The sequence below is a fragment of the Bufo gargarizans genome, chromosome 3, assembly GCF_014858855.1.
Source record: "Bufo gargarizans isolate SCDJY-AF-19 chromosome 3, ASM1485885v1, whole genome shotgun sequence".
NCBI classification, from domain to species: Eukaryota; Metazoa; Chordata; class Amphibia; order Anura; family Bufonidae; genus Bufo; species Bufo gargarizans.
In genome coordinates, this window is record NC_058082.1 from 297659704 (window position 1) to 297683687 (window position 23984).

The 23984-nt window shown below is 49.2% G+C and overlaps 1 protein-coding gene across 1 annotated transcript; it reads right to left on the reverse strand.

Moving 5' to 3' along the window:
* Positions 1 to 381: 381 nt before the first annotated feature.
* On the reverse strand, positions 382 to 2705 carry LOC122931992 (E3 ubiquitin/ISG15 ligase TRIM25-like). Its single transcript, XM_044286124.1, has one exon. It carries the CDS (start codon positions 2682 to 2684, stop codon positions 945 to 947), a length of 1740 nt encoding a protein of 579 aa, XP_044142059.1. The 5' UTR covers positions 2685 to 2705; the 3' UTR covers positions 382 to 944.
* Positions 2706 to 23984: the final 21279 nt, after the last annotated feature.

Genomic DNA, 23984 nt, shown 5'->3' on the forward strand with positions numbered 1-23984 from the left:
CGGATGGGGTGCGATTTTCACGCATGGTTGCTAGGAGACGATCGGGATGGAGACCCGATCATTATTATTTTCCCATATAACATGGTTATAAAGGAAAATAATAGCATTCTTAATACAGAATGCATAGTACAATTGCGCTGGAGGGGTTAAAAAATAAAAAATTAAAATGTAATTCACCTTAATCCACTTGCTCGCGCAGCCCGGCTTCTCTTCTGTCTTCTTCTTTGCTGTGTACAGGAAAAGGACCTGTGGTGACGTCACTCCAGTCATCACATGGTCCATCACACGATCCATCACCATGGTAAAAGATCATGTGATGACCGGAGTGACGTCACCACAGGTCCTTTTCCTGCACACAGCAAAGAAGAAGACAGAAGAGAAGCCGGGCTGCGCGAGAATGTGGATTAAGGTGAGTTAAATTATTATTATAATTTTTTTAACCCCTCCAGCGCTATTGTACTATGCATTCTGTATTTAAACATTTTTTCGTAAAATTTTCATCTTTTTTTCCCTTATTGGGGTTTTCACAAGTTAAACGTTCTAAAAAAAAATTGTTTCATCTGTTAAAAGCAAACAGGCAACAAATGCATTTGGCCTCCATTTATCAAAACTGTCCAACTGTAAAACTGTATAAATTGCCAACAACAACCAAACAGAACTCACCTTTTATTTCTCAAAGTGTCCTGCAAAAATTAAAGATGAGCTCTGATTGGTCGCTATGGGCAACTAAGACAGTTATCCTGTTAGACAGTTTTGATAAATGAGGTCAAGGCCACTTTCCCACAGTCACTGGGGGAGATGTATTAATTGTTTGCTATGGGCAACTAAGCCAGTCAGATTCCACCTTTCACTTTTCAGAGCTCCTTTTGAAAATTAAACGTGGAATCTAATTGGTTGTTATGGGCAACTAAGCCAGTTTTCTCTTACACCAGTTTTGAGAAATCTTAATTTCTTCTGTGTTGCAGGTTCCTCGTAGTTCCTGCTACCCCTAATATCTTAATATAACCATCATATACACCTAATGCAGCATGTAGGGGCTCTGTGAAGGTTTTAGTAATGGTATATAAGTGTTTGACGGGGGCACACAGCTCAAAAAAGGACAACTCCCCGGCCTCATAATCCAGACATATCCGGAATCTATCACTGGAGATCTGGTGAGGTAACTGGATGTCTTCACCATCATATATTACTAAATAATGATCATTACATACCTTCCCTCCAGACAAACACCAGGACTTCTCATTGTCCCCCAAGTATGACTGATCACCTTTCCTATCTATACTGGGATAACACATTCCCACCATCCACAATACTGGTCCACTGATCTCTACATCCCAGAAATGTCGCCCTGAGGAAAAACTGCTGCTGCTTAACACCTGATGGTGCTGGAATCTCTCTGCTCTTAATGGACGATTCTGCTTCTTTTGTGTAAAAGTTGCAGTTTTCAGGTCATCTGATATAAGGATATTATTATTAGCTGTGCTTAGATCCAGTAGTATATCTTCAGGACCCTGCCTATAGATCCATCCCTTTCCTGCAGCAATAACCTCCCCCCCAATACCCTCAGTCCTGTCTATTACCCCATATTCTGTACTTTGTAAAGGTAAAGCCAGTGTGGGCAGAGATTTTGGTTGTGACCTCATTTCTATTGGTTTTATGGATGATATAGTCTGTAGATATAACATTATATCAGAGAAACCTGCATGTAACATCCCTGTAATTACAGCCACATCTACATCTTGCGTCTTATGTCTTTCTATGTCCTCATCGGCTTCCTCCTCCTCAGGATCACACATATCTGGTTCTTGTAAGATAGTCAGTGGATCAGTCATGTTACACAGCTTCTCAATTTGCTTAATCTTCCTGACCAGTTTGTCCTTCTTTATTTCCAGCTTTTGGATCACATAAGACAGTGACACCTTCTTTTCCTGCCTGGAGATCTCACTGAGGACCCTCTTTTCCACGTCATCCAACCGTCTCCTGATGTCTGTAAATAGTGCAGTGACTCTTTTAACTTCTCCAGCAGCTGTTTCTTGAACTTTTCTCCCATGCTCCTCCAAATTCTGGACTGTTTCCTCAGTCTCCTCTTTCTTTGTGATCAATTTCAATAGAACATTTCTCAGTTTCTCCTTCTTCTTCTCAGAGGCCACATCCAGCTTTTCCACCTGGTGTCCTCTGTGCTCTTCTGCTGAGCAATAAACACAGATACAAGCAGCATCCTTTATACAGTAATATTCCAGGATATTCTTATGGACAGAACATTTCCTGTTCTGTAGAAAGGTGCAGGGATCTGTAAGAACGTGTTTTGTTGCTGTACTATGAGCTCTCAGGTGGTCATCACACAATGAAACTTCACAGTGTAGACAGGATTTAACAGCAGGTGTAAGAGAACAAATGCAGTAAGTACAACATATCCAGGGGACCTCTTTCTGTGTAGGCTTAGTAGACAGGAGTAGACGTTCCTTTACATTATGTAGAGTTATGTTCCTCTTCAGGGCAGGCCGCTCATTAAAGTTAGCTCTACACTCAGGACAGGAATAAACTCCAGATCTGTCCTGTGCATTCAGGACTTGGTCAATACAGACCTGGCAGAAGCTGTGCCCACATCTCAGGGTTACAGGATCTTCAAAGATGTTCAGACAAATGGAGCAGAGCAGCTTGTCTGTCAGATCAGAAGACGACATGGCTTCAGGATTTAGAAGAAAGGAAAGTGAAAGTGTTTTACAGGGTGTATCCCAGCACACATGACATTGCAGAACTGCTGCTGTGAACTGAAAATCTGCTAGTTGGGAAAAGACGTCTTGTTTTCAGTCTTCAATTGCAGTAAAGGAAGTTGATTTCTCTTAGATTTTACTCTGTCCCCTACCCCTTCAGTCAAAGTGTAAGCCATTCATCTTTTAGTCTCTTGTTATTCACCTTTATTTCTTTATTTTAGTCTGGGGGGATTTATCAAAACTGATGTAAAGAAAAACTGTATTAGGCTACTTTCACTCTGGCGTTTTGGTTTCCGTTTGTGAGATCCGTTCAGGGATCTCACAAGCGGTCCAAAACAGATCAGTTTTGCCCTTAAAGCATTCTGAATGGATAAGGATCCGCTCAGAAGGCATCAGTTTGGTTCCGTTCCACTTTGGAGGCAGACACCAAAACGCTGCTTGTCCGTCTGACGAAATTGAGCCAAACGGATCCGTCCTGACACACAATATAAGTCAACGGGGACAGATCCATTTTCACTGACACAATATGGCACAATAGAAAACTGATCCGTCCCCCATTGACTTTCAATGGTGTTCAAGACAGATCCGTTTGGCTATGTTAAAGATAATACAAACGGATCCGTTCTGAACAGATGCATGCGGTTGTATTATCTGAATAGATGCGTTTGTGCAAATCCATGATAGATCCGCACCAAATGCAAGTGTGAGAGTAGCCTTAGTTGCCCATAGCAACCAGATTCCACCTTTTATTTTTCAGAGCTCCTTTCTAAAATGAAAAGTCAAATCTGATTGGTTGCTATGGGCAACCAAGCCAGTTTTTATTTACACTAGCTGTGATAAATCTCCCCCAATGTACTTTTTTCATTGTACAATACTGTAATATATAAACAAGTTTTTTTTTTGTATCATGCATGTTTTATGTGATGTGCCACTTGAAGAGACTTTAACCACCAGGAGTATTTTGCCCTCATGTTGAGTCACTCCACCATTAGGCTGGGGTTACACGGCGACATGTGCCATGCGCCAAAACAGGGTACAGCTGCATGGTGACATATCATGTAATGGATTTAAGTGATGTTGCCATGCGTCATTCTGCTATTGCAATGTGACAGTTGCAAAAAAAAAATCTGACTTGGATGTTTTTTTTTGCAGTTTGCAGTTTTTGTCGTGTTGCAGTATGTTGCATTGCGACACTATTGAAATATATTACATGGAATGATACGTGTCGCTGTGTATCCCTAGCCTTATGCGGAACTATTCACTTCAATGGAGCGTAAAAAAAACCCCGGAAACAACGTGTCCATATGTCCACATGGCCATTCCACAAAAAAATAGAACATGTCTTACAATTGTCTGCATTATGGACAAGGATTGGACTGTTCTATTAGGAGCCAGCCATTCCTCAAAATGAGGCTTCAAAACACCAAGGGTCGTGTGCATGAGCCTTTAAAGGGGTTCTGCACTTTGTTTAAACTGATGATCTATCCTCTGGATAGATCATCAGCATCTGATCGGTGGGGGTCCGACAGCTGTTTGAGAAGGCAGCGGCGCTGCAGCTCCGCTCCTCCTTTGGATGCCCCTAGCAACTGTCTGTTGGACATACTGTACAGTAACACTAACTGTATATGTAAAATAAGTTATTCAATGTCAACACCCCATTAACAGTAGAACTAGACAGCTTATTCACCCCAATTTGCGAATTAAGCTGTAATAGAGTTGCTCATCTAAAAATTCACAGGTAATGGTTAAACTTAGGGCTTATTCTATCAATAATTTTTTTACGATTAATCGAGTAATCTAATGAGAAAAACCTTCTTAAAATAACATAGTGGTATAGCAAAAGATTGCACACATATAAGGCAGCCCCTCCATGCCGTGTCCTCCAGTGCCCCCATGATGTCACTGTCATCAGCCCCTCCATGCCATCAAGATTTCCATGATGTCCCCCTTCTCCAGTGCCTCCAATGCCATCCACCATGTCCCCCGACCTCCACTGCTATCAGATCAGCAGCCCCTCCATGCCATGTCCCCCAGTGCCCCCATGATGGCACTGCCATCAGACCCTCCATGGCATCCAGATTGCCATAATATCCCCCTTCCCCAGTGCCTCCAATTCCATCCACCATGTCCCCCCACTCCCCCAGATCAGCCTCTCCATGCCAAATCACAGGTGCCCCCATTAACACCTCTCCAATCCAATAACTTTATACATGCCAAATCACAGGTGCCCCCATTAACACCTCTCCAATCCAATAACTTTATACATGCCAAATCACAGGTGCCCCCATTAACCCTTCTCTAAACCAATAACTTTATACATGCCAAATCACAGGTGCCCCCAATTAACCCCTCTCCATCCCCCCACCTCCCGCTCATATCTCTTTATACATGCCAAGTTACAGGTTCCCAGATTAACCCCTCCCTCTCCAATAACTTTATACATGCCATTGCCCCGCCGCCAATAACATACAATTGCCAATTCACAGGTGCCCACGTTTCCCCCCTGGCCAGCCGCTTTTGCTGACTTTATACTTACCTTTAACGTTCCCTCATCTGTCTGGTCCTGTGAGTGGTTGATATATATACATTTTTTTCTATGCATATACAGTCCTAATACTGTATCTCAGTGCAGTTTTGAAAGTATATTATTAGTTTGGCTGTATTACTTATATCATCTGTATGTACTGCTAATGCCTGACAAGCCTTTGATTTACTAATGTTTTGTCAACTGACAAATCTATCTGTCTCTAGTGACCAGACTTTGTTGTTTTGCCTGTATACATCATTATATTGAGCTCTTGCTTATTTGAGGGCGCTATCTGTGCAGCTTTTTTTGTACAGGTATACCTATCTGTCTATACCCTTTACTCAAATTGTCCCCTGAGGAACCCAACTATGAGGAAATGCATCAGGACTCTCTTTAGGGCATACTAGTAGAGTTGAGCGAACACCTGGATGTTCGGGTTCGAGAAGTTCGGCCGAACATCCCGGAAATGTTCGGGTTCGGGATCCGAACCCGATCCGAACTTCGTCCCGAACCCGAACCCCATTGAAGTCAATGGGGACCCGAACTTTTCGGCACTAAAAAGGCTGTAAAACAGCCCAGGAAAGAGCTAGAGGGCTGCAAAAGGCAGCAACATGTAGGTAAATCCCCTGCAAACAAATGTGGATAGGGAAATGAATTAAAATAAAAATTAAATAAATAAAAATTAACCAAAATCAATTGGAGAGAGGTTCCATAGCAGAGAATCTGGCTTCCCGTCACCCACCACTGGAACAGTCCATTCTCAGATATTTAGGCCCCGGCACCCAGGCAGAGGAGAGAGGTCCCGTAACAGAGAATCTGTCTTCATGTCAGCAGAGAATTAGTCTGCATGTCATAGCAGAGAATGAGGCTTCACGTCAGCCACCACTGCAACAGTCCATTGGCATATATTTAGGCCCAGCACACACACAGGCAGAGGAGAGAGGTCCCGTAACAGACAATCTGGCTTCATGTCAGCAGAGAATCAGTCTGCATGTCATAGCAGAGAATCAGGCTTCACGTCAGCCACCACTGCAACAGTCCATTGGCATATATTTAGGCCCAGCACACACACAGGCAGAGGAGAGAGGTCCCGTAACAGAGAATCTGGCTTCATGTCAGCAGAGAATCAGTCTGCATGTCATAGCAGAGAATGAGGCTTCACGTCACCCACCACTGCAACAGTCCATTGGCATATATTTAGGCCTAGCACACAGGCAGAGCAGAGAGGTCCCGTAACAGACAATCTGGCTTCATGTCAGCAGAGAATCAGTCTGCATGTCATAGCAGAGAATGAGGCTTCACGTCAGCCACCACTGCAACAGTCCATTGGCATATATTTAGGCCTAGCACACAGGCAGAGCAGAGAGGTCCCGTAACAGACAATCTGGCTTCATGTCAGCAGAGAATCAGTCTGCATGTCATAGCAGAGAATCAGGCTTCACGTCAGCCACCACTGCAACAGTCCATTGTCATAAATTTAGGCCCAGCACCCAGGCAGAGGAGAGAGGTCCCGTAACAGACAATCTGGCTTCATGTCAGCAGAGAATTAGTCTGCATGTCATAGCAGAGAATCAGGCTTCATGTCAGCCACCACTGCAACAGTCCATTGGCATATATTTAGGCCCAGCACCCAGGCAGAGGAGGGAGGTCCCGTAACAGAGAATCTGTCTTCATGTCAGCAGAGAATCAGTCTGCATGTCATAGCAGAGAATGAGGCTTCACGTCAGCCACCACTGCAACAGTCCATTGGCATATATTTAGGCCTAGCACACAGGCAGAGGAGAGGTTCATTCAACTTTGGGTAGCCTCGCAATATAATGGTAAAATGAAAATAAAAATAGGATTGAATGAGGAAGTGCCCTGGAGTCCAATAATATATGGTTATGGGGAGGTAGTTAATGTCTAATCTGGACAAGGGACGGACAGGTCCTGTGGGATCCATGCCTGGTTCATTTTTATGAACGTCAGCTTGTCCACATTGGCTGTAGACAGGCGGCTGCGTTTGTCTGTAATGACGCCCCCTGCCGTGCTGAATACACGTTCAGACAAAACGCTGGCTGCCGGGCAGGCCAGCACCTCCAAGGCATAAAAGGCTAGCTCTGGCCACGTGGACAATTTAGAGACCCAGAAGTTGAATGGGGCCGAACCATCAGTCAGTACGTGGAGGGGTGTGCACACGTACTGTTCCACCATGTTAGTGAAATGTTGCCTCCTGCTAACACGTTGCGTATCAGGTGGTGGTGCAGTTAGCTGTGGCGTGTTGACAAAAGTTTTCCACATCTCTGCCATGCTAACCCTGCCCTCAGAGGAGCTGGCCGTGACACAGCTGCCTTGGCGACCTCTTGCTCCTCCTCTGCCTTGGCCTTGGGCTTCCACTTGTTCCCCTGTGACATTTGGGAATGCTCTCAGTAGCGCGTCTACCAACGTGCGCTTGTACTCGCGCATCTTCCTATCACGCTCCAGTGCAGGAAGTAAGGTGGGCACATTGTCTTTGTAGCGTGGATCCAGCAGGGTGGCAACCCAGTAGTCCGCACAGGTTAAAATGTGGGCAACTCTGCTGTCGTTGCGCAGGCACTGCAGCATGTAGTCGCTCATGTGTGCCAGGCTGCCCAGGGGTAAGGACAAGCTGTCCTCTGTGGGAGGCGTATCGTCATCGTCCTGCCTTTCCCCCCAGCCACGCACCAGTGATGGACCCGAGCTGCGTTGGGTGCCACCCCGCTGTGACCATGCTTCATCCTCATCCTCCTCCACCTCCTCCTCATCCTCGTCCTCCTCGTCCTCCAGTAGTGGGCCCTGGCTGGCCACATTTGTACCTGGCCTCTGCTGTTGCCAAAAACCTCCCTCTGAGTCACTTCGAAGAGACTGGCCTGAAAGTGCTAAAAATGACCCCTCTTCCTCCTCCTCCTCCTCCTCCTCCTGGGCCACCTCCTCTTCCATCATCGCCCTAAGTGTTTTCTCAAGGAGACATAGAAGTGGTATTGTAACGCTGATAACGGTGTCATCGCCACTGGCCATGTTGGTGGAGTACTCGAAACAGCGCAACAGGGCACACAGGTCTCGCATGGAGGCCCAGTCATTGGTGGTGAAGTGGTGCTGTTCTGTAGTGCGACTGACCCGTGCGTGCTGCAGCTGAAACTCCACTATGGCCTGCTGCTGCTCGCACAGTCTGTCCAGCATGTGCAAGGTGGAGTTCCACCTGGTGGGCACGTCGCATATGAGGCGGTGAGCGGGAAGGCCGAAGTTACGCTGTAGCGCAGACAGGCGAGCAGCAGCAGGATGTGAACGCCGGAAGCGCGAACAGACGGCCCGCACTTTATGCAGCAGCTCTGACATGTCGGGGTAGTTGTGAATGAACTTCTGCACCACCAAATTCAGCACATGCGCCAAGCAAGGGATGTGCGTCAAATTGGCTAGTCCCAGAGCTGCAACGAGATTTCGCCCATTATCACACACCACCAGGCCGGGCTTGAGGCTCACCGGCAGCAACCACTCGTCGGTCTGTTGTTCTATACCCCGCCACAACTCCTGTGCGGTGTGGGGCCTGTCCCCCAAACATATGAGTTTCAGAATGGCCTGCTGACGTTTACCCCGGGCTGTGCTGAAGTTGGTGGTGAAGGTGTGTGGCTGACTGGATGAGCAGGTGGAAGAAGAGGAGGAGGAAGCCGAGAAGGAGGAGGTGGCAACAGGAGGCAAAGAATGTTGCCCTGCGATCCTTGGCGGCGGAAGGACGTGCGCCAAACAGCTCTCCGCCTGGGGCCCAGCTGCCACTACATTTACCCAGTGTGCAGTTAGGGAGATATAGCGTCCCTGGCCGTGCTTACTGGTCCACGTATCTGTGGTTAGGTGGACCTTGCTACAGATGGCGTTGCGCAGTGCACACTTGATTTTATCGGATACTTGGTTGTGCAGGGAAGGCACGGCTCTCTTGGAGAAGTAGTGCCGGCTGGGAACAACATACTGTGGGACAGCAAGCGACATGAGCTGTTTGAAGCTGTCTGTGTCCACCAGCCTAAATGACAGCATTTCATAGGCCAGTAGTTTAGAAATGCTGGCATTCAGGGCCAGGGATCGAGGGTGGCTAGGTGGGAATTTACGCTTTCTATCAAATGTTTGTGAGATGGAGAGCTGAACGCTGGCGTGTGACATGGTTGAGACGCTTGGTGACGGAGGTGGTGGTGGTGGTGTTGGTGGTACATCCCCTGTTTGCTGGGCGGCAGGTGCCAACGTTCCTCCAGAGGCGGAGGAAGAGGCCGAGGCGGCAGCAGCAGAATAGGCCGAGGCGGCAGCAGCAGAAGAGGTAGCAGGGGGAGCCTGAGTGACTTCCTTGGTTTTAAGGTGTTTACTCCACTGCAGTTCATGCTTTGCATGCAGGTGCCTGGTCATGCAGGTTGTGCTCAGGTTCAGAACGTTAATGCCTCGCTTCAGGCTCTGATGGCACAGCGTGCAAACCACTCGGGTCTTGTCGTCAGCACATTGTTTGAAGAAGTGCCATGCCAGGGAACTCCTTGAAGCTGCCTTTGGGGTGCTCGGTCCCAGATGGCGGCGGTCAGTAGCAGGCGGAGTCTCTTGGCGGCGGGTGTTCTGCTTTTGCCCACTGCTCCCTCTTTTGCTACGCTGTTGGCTCGGTCTCACCACTGCCTCTTCCTCCGAACTGTGAAAGTCAGTGGCACGACCTTCATTCCATGTGGGGTCTAGGACCTCATCGTCCCCTGCATCGTCTTCCACCCAGTCTTGATCCCTGACCTCCTGTTCAGTCTGCACACTGCAGAAAGACGCAGCAGTTGGCACCTGTGTTTCGTCATCATCAGAGACATGCTGAGGTGGTATTCCCATGTCCTCATCATCAGGAAACATAAGTGGTTGTGCGTCAGTGCATTCTATGTCTTTCACCGCTGGGGAAGGGCTAGGTGGATGCCCTTGGGAAACCCTGCCAGCGGAGTCTTCAAACAGCATAAGAGACTGCTGCATAACTTGAGGCTGAGACAGTTTCCCTGGTATGCATGGGGGTGATGTGACAGACTGATGGGGTTGGTTTTCAGGCGCCATCTGTGCGCTTTCTGCAGAAGACTGGGTGGGAGATAATGTGAACGTGCTGGATCCACTGTCGGCCACCCAATTGACTAATGCCTGTACCTGCTCAGGCCTTACCATCCTTAGAACGGCATTGGGCCCCACCATATATCGCTGTAAATTCTGGCGGCTACTGGGACCTGAGGTAGTTGGTACACTAGGACGTGTGGATGTGGCAGAACGGCCACGTCCTCTCCCAGCACCAGAGGGTCCACTAACACCACCACGACCATGTCCACGTCCGCGTCCCTTACTAGATGTTTTTCTCATTGTTATGGTTCACCACAACAACAAATATATTATTTGGCCCAATGTATTGTATTCAAATTCAGCGGGATATAAATTTGAGGCCTAGTATTTAGGCGCTGGGTGACCGGTATGGATTTAGTGACAGAATTAGACTTGGAAATGCACAGAAGCGTGTGTGTGAAGTTATTCTGAATGACCCTATGTGCACCTTCAATATGATCTACCCTTTTAGGGATAGATTTCAAATAGCTCTGATATAGCAGAAACGACTAAATTATGAAATTGCTAAATTGGGAATTGTATTTCAACCCAGAACAAGAAATGTGCTTGAACGGACACTAAATAACTCGCCCAGCTACAGCACTAGGGACAGATTTAGCGGGATATAAATTTGAGGCCTAGTATTTAGGCGCTGGGTGACAGGTATGGGTTTAGTGCCAGAATTAGACTTGGAAATACACAGTAGCGGGTGTGTGTGAAGTTATTCTGAATGACCCAATGTGCACCTTGAATATTATATACCCTTTTAGGGATAGATTTCAAATAGCTCTGATATAGCAGAAACCACTAAATTATGAAATTGCTAAATTGGGAATTGTATTTCAACCCAGAACAAGAAATGTGCTTGAACGGACACTAAATAACTCGCCCAGCTACAGCACTAGGGACAGATTTAGCGGGATATAAATTTGAGGCCTAGTATTTAGGCGCTGGGTGACAGGTATGGGTTTAGTGACAGAATTAGACTTGGAAATACACAGTAGCGGGTGTGTGTGAAGTTATTCTGAATGACCCAATGTGCACCTTGAATATTATATACCCTTTTAGGGATAGATTTCAAATAGCTCTGATATAGCAGAAACCACTAAATTATGAAATTGCTAAATTGGGAATTGTATTTCAACCCAGAACAAGAAATGTGCTTGAACGGACACTAAATAACTCGCCCAGCTACAGCACTAAGGACAGATTTAGCGGGATATAAATTTGAGGCCTAGTATTTAGGCGCTGGGTGACAGGTATGGGTTTAGTGCCAGAATTAGACTTGGAAATACACAGTAGCGGGTGTGTGTGAAGTTATTCTGAATGACCCAATGTGCACCTTGAATATTATATACCCTTTTAGGGATAGATTTCAAATAGCTCTGATATAGCAGAAACCACTAAATTATGAAATTGCTAAATTGGGAATTGTATTTCAACCCAGAACAAGAAATGTGCTTGAACGGACACTAAATAACTCGCCCAGCTACAGCACTAGGGACAGATTTAGCTGGATATAAATTTGAGGCCTAGTATTTAGGCGCTGGGTGACAGGTATGGGTTTAGTGCCAGAATTAGACTTGGAAATACACAGTAGCGGGTGTGTGTGAAGTTATTCTGAATGACCCAATGTGCACCTTGAATATTATATACCCTTTTAGGGATAGATTTCAAATAGCTCTGATATAGCAGAAACCACTAAATTATGAAATTGCTAAATTGGGAATTGTATTTCAACCCAGAACAAGAAATGTGCTTGAACGGACACTAAATAACTCGCCCAGCTACAGCACTAGGGACAGATTTAGCGGGATATAAATTTGAGGCCTAGTATTTAGGCGCTGGGTGACAGGTATGGGTTTAGTGCCAGAATTAGACTTGGAAATACACAGTAGCGGGTGTGTGTGAAGTTATTCTGAATGACCCAATGTGCACCTTGAATATTATATACCCTTTTAGGGATAGATTTCAAATAGCTCTGATATAGCAGAAACCACTAAATTATGAAATTGCTAAATTGGGAATTGTATTTCAACCCAGAACAAGAAATGTGCTTGAACGGACACTAAATAACTCGCCCAGCTACAGCACTAGGGACAGATTTAGCTGGATATAAATTTGAGGCCTAGTATTTAGGCGCTGGGTGACAGGTATGGGTTTAGTGCCAGAATTAGACTTGGAAATACACAGTAGCGGGTGTGTGTGAAGTTATTCTGAATGACCCAATGTGCACCTTGAATATTATATACCCTTTTAGGGATAGATTTCAAATAGCTCTGATATAGCAGAAACCACTAAATTATGAAATTGCTAAATTGGGAATTGTATTTCAACCCAGAACAAGAAATGTGCTTGAACGGACACTAAATAACTCGCCCAGCTACAGCACTAGGGACAGATTTAGCGGGATATAAATTTGAGGCCTAGTATTTAGGCGCTGGGTGACAGGTATGGGTTTAGTGACAGAATTAGACTTGGAAATACACAGTAGCGGGTGTGTGTGAAGTTATTCTGAATGACCCAATGTGCACCTTGAATATTATATACCCTTTTAGGGATAGATTTCAAATAGCTCTGATATAGCAGAAACCACTAAATTATGAAATTGCTAAATTGGGAATTGTATTTCAACCCAGAACAAGAAATGTGCTTGAACGGACACTAAATAACTCGCCCAGCTACAGCACTAAGGACAGATTTAGCGGGATATAAATTTGAGGCCTAGTATTTAGGCGCTGGGTGACAGGTATGGGTTTAGTGCCAGAATTAGACTTGGAAATACACAGTAGCGGGTGTGTGTGAAGTTATTCTGAATGACCCAATGTGCACCTTGAATATTATATACCCTTTTAGGGATAGATTTCAAATAGCTCTGATATAGCAGAAACCACTAAATTATGAAATTGCTAAATTGGGAATTGTATTTCAACCCAGAACAAGAAATGTGCTTGAACGGACACTAAATAACTCGCCCAGCTACAGCACTAGGGACAGATTTAGCTGGATATAAATTTGAGGCCTAGTATTTAGGCGCTGGGTGACAGGTATGGGTTTAGTGCCAGAATTAGACTTGGAAATACACAGTAGCGGGTGTGTGTGAAGTTATTCTGAATGACCCAATGTGCACCTTGAATATTATATACCCTTTTAGGGATAGATTTCAAATAGCTCTGATATAGCAGAAACCACTAAATTATGAAATTGCTAAATTGGGAATTGTATTTCAACCCAGAACAAGAAATGTGCTTGAACGGACACTAAATAACTCGCCCAGCTACAGCACTAAGGACAGATTTAGCGGGATATAAATTTGAGGCCTAGTATTTAGGCGCTGGGTGACCGGTATGGATTTAGTGACAGAATTAGACTGGGATATGGCCAAAAAATAAACAGACTATTGCTGGTTAAATGCACTTGGTGTGACAGCTTCACCCTGATGTAGGCTTTAGCCAAAAAACAACCACACCATTGAGGGTTAAATGCACTTGGTGACAGGCGCAGCTTGCCCCTGATTTAGTATATGGCCAAAAAATGAACAGACTATTGCTGGTTAAATGCACTTGGTGTGACAGCTTCACCCTGATGTAGGCTTTAGCCAAAAAACAACCACACCATTGAGGGTTAAATGCACTTGGTGACAGGCGCAGCTTGCCCCTGATTTTGTATATGGCCAAAAAATGAACAGACTATTGCTGGTTAAATGCACTTGGTGTGACAGCTTCACCCTGATGTAGGCTTTAGCCAAAAAACAACCACACCATTGAGGGTTAAATGCACTTGGTCGCAGCTTGTGCTGGCGCACCACAAGACACAAAATGGCCGCCGATCACCCCAGAAAAATGTGACTGACAAACGGTCTGGGCAGCCTAAAAACAGTGAGCAATTGAGGATCAGCAGCTCAATGATCCACAGCTGCAGATCGATCAGTTAATCAAGTCCTTTGGAGGAGTTAATCTGCCTAATCTCGCCCTACTGTCGCAGCCGCAACCTCTCCCTACGCTAATCAGAGCAGAGTGACGGGCGGCGCTATGTGACTCCAGCTTAAATAGAGGCTGGGTCACATGGTGCTCTGGCCAATCACAGCCATGCCAATAGTAGGCATGGCTGTGATGGCCTCTTGGGGCAAGTAGTATGACGCTTGTTGATTGGCTGCTTTGCAGCCTTTCAAAAAGCGCCAAGAAAGCGTCACAAAAGCGCGAAGAAAGCGACGAACACCGAACCCGAACCCGGACTTTTACGAAAATGTCCGGGTTCGGGTCCGTGTCACGGACACCCCAAAATTCGGTACGAACCCGAACTATACAGTTCGAGTTCGCTCATCCCTACATACTAGGACACACTTAGAGGTAGGTTCCTGTGCAAGGTCCACCCACCTTTAGAGTGTCTTCCTGTGGCCAGAGGTAGATAGGGACACAGTAGGGATAGTTCCCCTCCCTGCCTTGGCTGTCCTCCCTGTACCTACACATCTAGGTAGTTGACCAGGTTTTTTTGTTACATTGACCTAGCGTGACCATAGTAGATTGGCTCCAAGTAGTTATTTTTAGAAAATAATTAAAAGTTATGTTTTATGACATTGACGTATCTAGCAAAATCCGCCTAACAATTTAAAGGGCATGGTGTGTCTTAGATGGCATCTGCTAGGCACAACATATTAGACCATATCTATAAAAAAATCTTGCAATTTTCACTCTGCACAGCCCGCTGCACATTAATTTCTGCAGAATACTCTTGGTGTCAAAATGCTCAATCCACCCCTTATTAAATACCTTGAGGGCTGTAGCTTCCAAAATGGGGTCACTTTTCATGGGTTCTGTTTATTACTTTACCCTAGTGTCTCAACAGTCATCAGCACAAGAGGTTTAAATCACCACATTGGGCCTCAAAATGCGAATGGTGCTCTTTTACTCCTGAGCCCTCTCATATGTTCAGGCAAAAGAACAGGGCCACATGTTGGCTGCTTGTAAAATCAGGCAGCACAATATAATAATTAGAGGGCTGACTTTTCACACTGGCACATGATGGGTGCAAGATATTGGGCACTGAAATTGCATATTTGGGGAAAAATGACAATTTTCACTATGCACCATCTATTTTGCAAAACACCTGTGAGGTCACTTTTTTTTTTGGGGGGGGGGGGGGGGGGCACTGGGCACTTTTGGGCACTGTAGGGGTATCTCAGGGTCTCTTCAAATCTAACATGGCACCTGAGCTGACCACAACAGAACTAGATCTGGCCCTGCCAGTTTTTAGGAGGTTTTGGCTATACACTGCCACTGCTCTTTATTGCTACCACAGACACTGCCCTCCTCCTCTGATGTCACCCTGATCAGGCGTCCTGTCCAACACACAATCATCTTCAGAGTCCTCTCCCTTCCCACTACTTTCTGTGATATGTTCAAGGTCACTCTGCTGTGACTTTAGAGGACGAGCGAGCAATCCAGTAAGGCCGGACTATAGGTTTACCATAAGGGTAGGCCTTCATGACGAATTTGGTGCCAGGGGCCTGGTAGAGGTAGGGTTAATGTGTGGCAGGAAGCGGAGGGGCGGGATAGCGAAGGTGGAGTTAGGGGGTAGATTATTTAAGGGGCTGTAGCTAGGGGGCCATTTTAGTGTTAGTGAGAAAAGCGGAGTGTAGTGGCAAACGTAAGCGCACCTACCATGCAGGCTGTTGAGGAGTTGCTGGAGCGGTTGCGGGCGGCAGGGGAGGCCCGTGGACCGGAGTGGTTGAGGGAGCAGCTGGCGGGTGTGCTTCAGGGGGAGGCGGCGGGTATAGCAGGCCCGCCGCCATCGGCACAACGGCCGCGGCGGGTCCGGCCGCCGGCGCGCCTTAGCCCCAGTGAGACCCCCCGGGCTCGGCGCAGGCGCAGGAGCCCCTCTAGGGACCCTTCACGGTCAGGGGTTGGTGGGAGCATCTTATCCCCAGCCCCTGGGAGTGGGAGGAATCCGGGTGCGCAGCGGAGCCCTGAAGGAGGCAGGGCCCCATCCCCCCTGCCTTCACCTGCTGCCAGCGTGGGATCCGGAGCTGGGTCGGCGGGTTCCTTGCTCCCCCTAGTGGCAGGAACGTCCGCTCGTCGTGGGAGAGTGTGCAGCAGGAGGACGGAGCCTGTGCCAGTAGTGGCCACTAGAGGGCGCAGGGTTCCCAGGGATCACGGGCAGGTGTCTTCTGGCCTGGGTCTGCAGGAAGAGTCTATGAGGGATGAAGAAGTTGAAAGCGCACCCAGCTTGGACCTGGTTGGGGTGCAGACGTCGGGCGGATCCAGCACAGCAGGAGCATCCGTGGAGTCGGCGGTGAGGTCAGTTCGTCTGGAGTCCGGATCAGCGGCTGATGGGTTCACAGTGCCCAGGCAGCCAGGTGAGAACATGTGGGGTGTCTTGCAGAATTTGATTGGTAGCCCAGGGGGTGTGGGGGCTGGGGTAGTCACGGGGAAATTGTGGGGGGTTTGGGGCAGTTTTTGGCGAGTTTGGCGGGTTTGGTTTCAGGTTTGGGGGTGGCAGGTGCGTCTCCGTTGCCGGCATGGGGGGTCGGTGGGGGTTTAGGGGGGGCGTCTGGGGACGGGCAGTCTGGGGGCGGGCAGTCTCGGGGTGTGGGTTCGGTGTCGGTTCAGACGCAGGTGGGAGGCGAGGAGGAGAAGCCTAAGGTTAGCGACGCGGCGAAGGGTGAGGTATATGTATGTTTTGAGGGGCCGTTGGGGGCGCATTTAAAGCAGGATGTTCGGGAACGGATATGGCGGGGGGAGTATGTTGAAATTTTTTCGCTTCTCCCCCTGGAGCGGTTTAATTTGGATAGGGAAAGAGTGGGTGAGGGGAAAAAGGAGGACGACGAAAAGCGCCGGCATAGACTCATACCGCGTACGTTTGCCAATTGGTTGCAAGCGTTTGCGATCTTGGCAAGTGTAATTGGGGAAAAGGCGCTTGAGTGTTGCTCGGCCTTGTTTTGCTATCTGGATGCGATTGGGGAGGCATACCGGGTATATGGTGGTACTGGGTGGCTCAGGTATGACGAGCAATTCAGACAGAGGAAGGCGGTGCGGCCTGATATTCGGTGGGACCATAAAGATATCAGTCTATGGTTGCGGGTGACTGCGCCGTCGCGGCAGGGGCAGTCCTTTCAGGGGGACGCGGGAGGGGCGCCAAGTCAGTCTACGGTGTCTGCAGCGTCAGCAAGAGGTTTGTGTTTCCTCTTTAATGAGGGGAGCTGCAGGTTTGGGGCAAAATGCAAGTTCAAGCATGAGTGCACGACTTGCGGGGGTGCCCACGGGGCTAACCGGTGTTTCAGGGCCGGTAAACACAGGGGGTCAGACTCGGCTGCAAAAGGGGCTGACTCCAGTTCAGGTGGAAAGGATGGAGGGGTACTTAAATAGGTATCCTAAGCGGGAAGCGGCGGAATTGTTGAAACGGGGGTTTTCGGAGGGGTTTCGGATTCCGTCGAACCCATTGCCTGTGGTCGTACCGCAAAGAAATTTGCGATCGGCTTTGGAGTTTCCGGAGGTGGTCTCTGAAAAGTTGGCAAAGGAGGTTGCCTTGGGCAGGATGGATGGGCCATTTGAGGGAGTGCCGTTAGCTGGCTTGAGGGTGTCACCGCTGGGGTTGGTGCCCAAAAAGGAGCCAAACAAGTTTCGGCTTATACATCATCCATCTTTCCCAAAGGGTGCGTCGGTCAATGATGGTATCGATCCTGACATTTGTTCGGTGGTTTATACGTCATTTGATGCGGCTGTGGCATGGGTTAAGAAGTTGGGGCCTGGGACCTTGTTGGCTAAGGCAGATATTGAGGCGGCTTTTCGGTTGCTCCCGGTCCACCCGGACAGTTTACATTTGTTGGGGTGTTTTTGAGATGGGGGGTATTTTTTGGACAGATGTCTGCCTATGGGTTGTTCCGTGTCATGCGCGTACTTTGAGGCATTTAGTTCATTCTTGGAATGGGTGGTGGTGGATGTGGCCGGGTGTTCGTCCATTATCCATTACTTGGATGATTTTTTGTGCTTGGGACCGGCGGGCTCGCGGGTTTGTTCCCTTTTGTTGGCTACGTTGCAGTCAGTTTTTGCAAATTTTGGGGTACCATTAGCGGTGGAGAAGACGGTGGGCCCGGCGACGGAATTAAGCTTTTTGGGCATTGTAATTGATACGGAGCGGATGGAGTGTCGGCTTCCGGAGGATAAAGTGGTTGATTTGCGGACGGGAGTCGAGCGGGTGAGGCAGTCGGCGAAGGTTCGGTTGCGGGATCTGCAGTCTCTTTTGGAAAAATTGAACTTCGCGTGTAGGATCATGCCTATGGGGCCGAGTGTTTTGTCGGTGGTTGGCGGCGGCTACGGCGGGGGTGGTCGCGCCGCATCACTTTATTAGGTTGGGGCGGGAGTTAAAAAGGGATTTGGAGGTTTGGTCTGGGTTTTTGAGGGAGTTTAATGGTAGGACGTTGATGATGGGCGAGGTGGTGGATAGTTTTGATTTTGAATTGTTTACAGATGCGGCTGGCGGGGTGGGGTTTGGGGCTTATTGTCATGGCCAGTGGTGTGCAGCTCGGTGGCCGCAGTCTTGGGTTGAGCGGGGGTGGGTCAGGAATTTGTGTCTTCTTGAGCTTTTTCCCATTGTTCTTGCAGTGGTGTTGTGGGGGGATAGATTTAGGGACAAGAAGGTGAGGTTTCATTGCGATAACATGGGGGTGGTGCAGGCGATTAATGGTTTGACGGTTTCGTCGCCGCCTGTGGTTCGCTTGTTGCAGCATCTTGTGTTGCTTTGTTTATCGTTTAATGCATGGGTGGTAGCGGTCCATGTGCCCGGGGCTTCTAACAACATTGCGGATGCTCTTTCTCGTTTTCAGTGGGAGCGATTTCGGCCGTTGGCTCCGGAGGCGGAAGCGGAAGGTCTGGAGTGCCCGGGGTCGCTGTGGGGTCTGTTGGAGGTACTGTAGCGGGATTGTTGCGGGCGTCATTGAGTGCGGGTTCGTGGGCTGCGTATGGGAAGGCCTGGAGGGAATGGGAGCAGTGGTGTTCAGGGTTAGGGATGGGGGTAGATGAGGGGGAGATACCTCTATTGTTGTTCTTGGGGCAGGGCAAGGAGCAGGGTTGGTCGGTGGCGCAGCTGAACAAGTGTGTGGCTGGTCTGGCATTTGGTTTCAAGTTGAGGGGCATGGTTGATGTTACAAAGACCTTTTTGGTGAGGCAGGTATTGAAGGGTTGGATGAGGGGGCAGCGGACAGAGGATCGTAGGAGGCCAGTGTCGTTCTCTTTGCTGTTGAGGATGGGTGGACAGGTCGGGTTGGTTTGTAATTCTGCGGGGGAGGTTAGCTTGTTTCGGTTGGCGTTTTCGTTGGCCTTTTTTGGGGCTTTCCGTTTGGGGGAATTGGTGTCTAGGAGCGTCAGGGTCGCGGGGGGTTTGTGCGGGGAGGATGTGCATTTGTTTCTGGACAGGGTGGTGGTCAGGTTGCGGTCGTCGAAAACGGATATGGAGGGAAAAGGGCGGTATGTTACTCTTTTTTCAGTCCCGGAGTGCTTGTGTCCAGTTAGCTGTTTGCGGGTGTATAGGGAGGGGGTGTGTTTTGATGATGGCCCGCTGCTGAGGCACTGTGATGGTTATTTTCTGTCCAGATTTCAGTTTGTGGCGGTGTTTAAAGAATGTTTGGTAGGGGTGGGGGTGGACCCAGCAGACTTCACGGGTCACTCCTTCAGAATTGGGGCGGCAACTGAGGCAGCTAGGTTGAGGTTAAGTGACGAGGTTATTAAAAGGATAGGGCATTGGGAATCTATTAGGTTCTGGTCATATGTGCGTTTGGGTGGTTTGTAAGGAGTGTTGGTGACCGTGATAGTGATGTGTTTTCTTTTGTTTGCGTTTTATTGCAGGCTCTGGTCCGGCGCTAGTTTGGATTATTGGACATTTGTTCGTTTTCTGGGGGGCGTTGCGGGCCGATGTTCGGGAGATGTCATGGTCTTACCTTCTTGCTGTTCTCCTTCGTTTGACATGTGCTGGCGGCCATCTTGGTTTCTGGGTTTCTTGTAGCCTCCCACCCTGCGGCTTCTCCTTCCCACTGGGAGGAGCTGGATGCCTAGCTCATATATATAGGAGGTCTGTGGCTTCAGTTCCTTGCTTGGTCCTCCTGTGTTCACATGCTTCTAAGACTGCTGCTGCTTCTGGTTCCTGATCCTGGCTTCGTCTGACTACCCTGCTGGTTCATGATCCAGGCTTCGTCTGACTACCCTGCTGGTTCCTGATCCAGGCTTCGTCTGACTACCCTTCTGGTTCCTGATCTCTGGCTTCGCAAGACCCTGCTTCGGTTTAGCCATCCGTTTGGACTTTTGCCTTACAGCTTGATTTTCAATAAAGCCTTCTTATTTCCACTTATCTCTTGTTGTACGTCTGGTGCATGGTTCCATGACATTAGGACCAAGCCATGAATTCTGACGGTACAGGGCCATCCTCGTTACCTACGCTGGTTGCCAGACTTGATCAGCAGGATCACCTGTTGGGTCGGTTCGCTGTGGCGTTGCAAACCCTGCTTGAACGCACGGCTCATTTAGCTTCCGTTGCCGATGGGTCGGTTGTCGCTCCTGGGCCAGCTCCTACTGCCGCTCCGGTTGTTGCGCCAGAGTCTACCCCGACACCTGTTGCTGCGCCTGCGGTGTTTCGGGGTATGACCGGTTCTGCCCCCCTTCCACAGCGCTTTGGGGGAGAGCCAACTCAGTGCCGAGGTTTCCTTAACCAGGTGGGCATTTATTTCGAGTTGCTGCCACATGCCTTTCCTACTGAGAGATCAAAGGTGGGCTTCTTGATCTCGCTGCTCTCGGACAAGGCCTTGGCCTGGGCCAGCCCTTTATGGGAGAACAACAATCCGGTGGTTCCTGAGTTTTCCGGTTTTGTTGCTTCTCTTCGGAAGGTATTCGATGTGCCGGCTCGTGCTGCCTCTGCTGCGAAGCTCCTTATGTCCATCAGACAGGGTTCACGATCCGTAGCTGAATACGCCATTGAGTTTCGTACCCTGGCAGCAGAGGTGGGCTGGAATAATGAGGCTCTGGTCGCTGCTTTCTCTCATGGTCTCTCGGATGCCTTGAAGGATGAGGTTGCAGCTAAGGACCTACCAGTGGAGCTCGAGTCTCTTATTTCTTTCCTGATTTTGATTGACACCAGAATCAGGGAGAGACCTTCCTTTAAGGAGAGCCTGCGGAGGTCTTCTAACAGATTGGCGCCTACGTTTGCTGTCCCACCCGTGCCTCCCTCTCCTCCCACGCCTCCTGGGGATGACTTGTCTGGGGGTGAACCCATGCAGCTGGGGTTTGCTCGCCTGTCCGAGGGGGAGAGGGTACTCCGGAGACGCGAGGGCCGATGCATGTACTGTGGTCTCGGTGGGCATTTTCGGTTGGCATGCCCGAACCGTCCGGGAAACGCTCGCACCTGAGATCCTGTCGGGGGCAGATCTTGGGTGGAGTCTCCTCGTCCCCGGTTTCCCGTGTTGACAAACCACTGATTACTGTTGTCCTCTCCTGGGTTGGGGGCTCGGTGGCGACCCAGGCGTTGGTGGACTCTGGTGCTGGTGGTTTGTTCATTGATAGTGTGTTCGCTGCCGCCAATTCCATTCCTCTGCAGCCTCGAGGTTCCCCACTGGCTCTTGAGGCGATAGACGGCAGACCCCTTCTGCCGCCACACGTGACTCAGGAGACCCTTCCAGTGGGGATGGCCATTGGTGCCGTTCACAGAGAGTCGGTCTGTCTCCAGGTTATTTCGTCTCCACACTACTCGGTGGTCTTGGGGTACCCCTGGCTCCAGAAGCATAATCCGACTTTCGATTGGAGATCGGCCGAGATCCTCTCGTGGTCACTGCAGTGTGGGGCTAGTTGCATCCATGGGCCTGTCAAGTTGCTGTGTACTTCCTCGGACTCTCTGTTGCCTCCTGAATACGAGGAGTACCGGGATGTATTTGATAAGGTGCGTGCAGTTGCCCTACCTCCGCACCGCCCATACGATTGTGCCATAGAGTTACAATCTGGTGCTGTTCCTCCTCGTGGCAAAGTCTATCCACTGTCGGTAGCGGAGAATGAGGCCATGGAGGAGTACGTGAGGGAGGCGCTTTCACGCGGACACATTCGCAAATCCTCGTCCCCGGCAGGGGCTGGATTTTTCTTTGTGAAAAAGAAGGGCGGTGAGTTGAGGCCTTGCATCGATTACAGGGGTCTCAATCGCATCACGATCAAGAACGCTTACCCGATACCCTTGATTTCCGAGCTGTTCGATCGCCTCAAAGGGGCCACGGTCTTTACCAAACTCGACCTGAGGGCGGCATATAACCTGGTAATGATCAAGGTGGGCGATGAGTGGAAGACCGCGTTTAACACCAGGACCGGTCATTATGAATCCTTGGTTATGCCCTTTGGGTTGTGCAATGCGCCCGCAGTCTTCCAGGAATTCATCAACGATGTTTTCCGTGACCTGTTGCAGCAGTGTGTGGTGGTCTATTTGGATGACATCTTGGTATATTCTGAATCCATGGAGGCCCACATTCTGGATGTCAGACGAGTGTTGCAACGGTTACGAGAGAACAAGCTGTTCGGTAAGCTTGAGAAATGCGAATTTCACCGATCCCAGGTAACCTTCTTAGGTTACATAATTTCCGCTGAGGGGTTCTCCATGGATCCTGAGAAGGTTTCGGCTGTCTTACAGTGGCCCCAGCCCAGTGGTCTTCGTGCCCTGCAGCGCTTTTTGGGCTTCGCCAATTATTATCGGAAGTTCATCAGGGACTTTTCCATGCTAGCCAAGCCTCTCACGGATCTGACCAGGAAGGGCAGTAATCCCCAGGTCTGGCCGCTCGAGGCCATCTGAGCTTTTGAGGCTCTAAAGTCCGCCTTTGTGTCGGCTCCGATTCTGTCGCATCCCAACCCTGGGTTGCCTTTTGTCCTCGAGGTGGACGCGTCTGAGACGGGAGTAGGCGCCATTCTGTCTCAGCGTAGAACACCAGAGGGTCCTCTGCTTCCTTGTGGGTTTTACTCCCGGAAACTGTCTTCCGCGGAGTGCAACTATCAGATTGGTGACAGGGAGTTATTGGCCATCGTGCAGGCCCTTAAAGAATGGAGGCACTTGCTCGAGGGCTCGGTGGTTCCGGTTCTCATCCTGACGGACCACAAGAATCTGACCTACCTCTCTGAGGCCAAGAGATTGACACCACGTCAGGCCAGATGGGCTCTGTTCTTGTCACGTTTTAATTACGTGGTCTCCTACCTACCCGGTTCCAAGAACATCAGAGCGGATGCCTTATCACGGCAGTACTCCGAGCTGTCCGGGGAGGAGTCGATTCCGACTTCGGTCATACCTCCGAATCAGATCCTGGCCGCCATTCGCACCAGCCTGACCTCTCCCCTGGGTGAGCAGATTTTGGCGGCTCAATCTGGTGCTCCCTCTGGGAGACCCAACGGCAGATGTTTTGTGCCTGAGGAGTTGCGCACTCGGTTGTTGCGAACCTACCATAACTCCAAGGCCGCGGGGCATCCTGGAAAGAATCAGCTGTCCTGGGCTGTTTCACGTCTGTTCTGGTGGCCTTCTCTACGTTCCGACATCGCCGCATATGTAGCGGCATGCTCCGTTTGTGCCCAGAGTAAGTCCCCTCGGCACCTTCCGTTGGGCCTTTTGCAACCCATAGCCACCGGGGAGCGTCCATGGTCACACCTGGGGATGGATTTCAT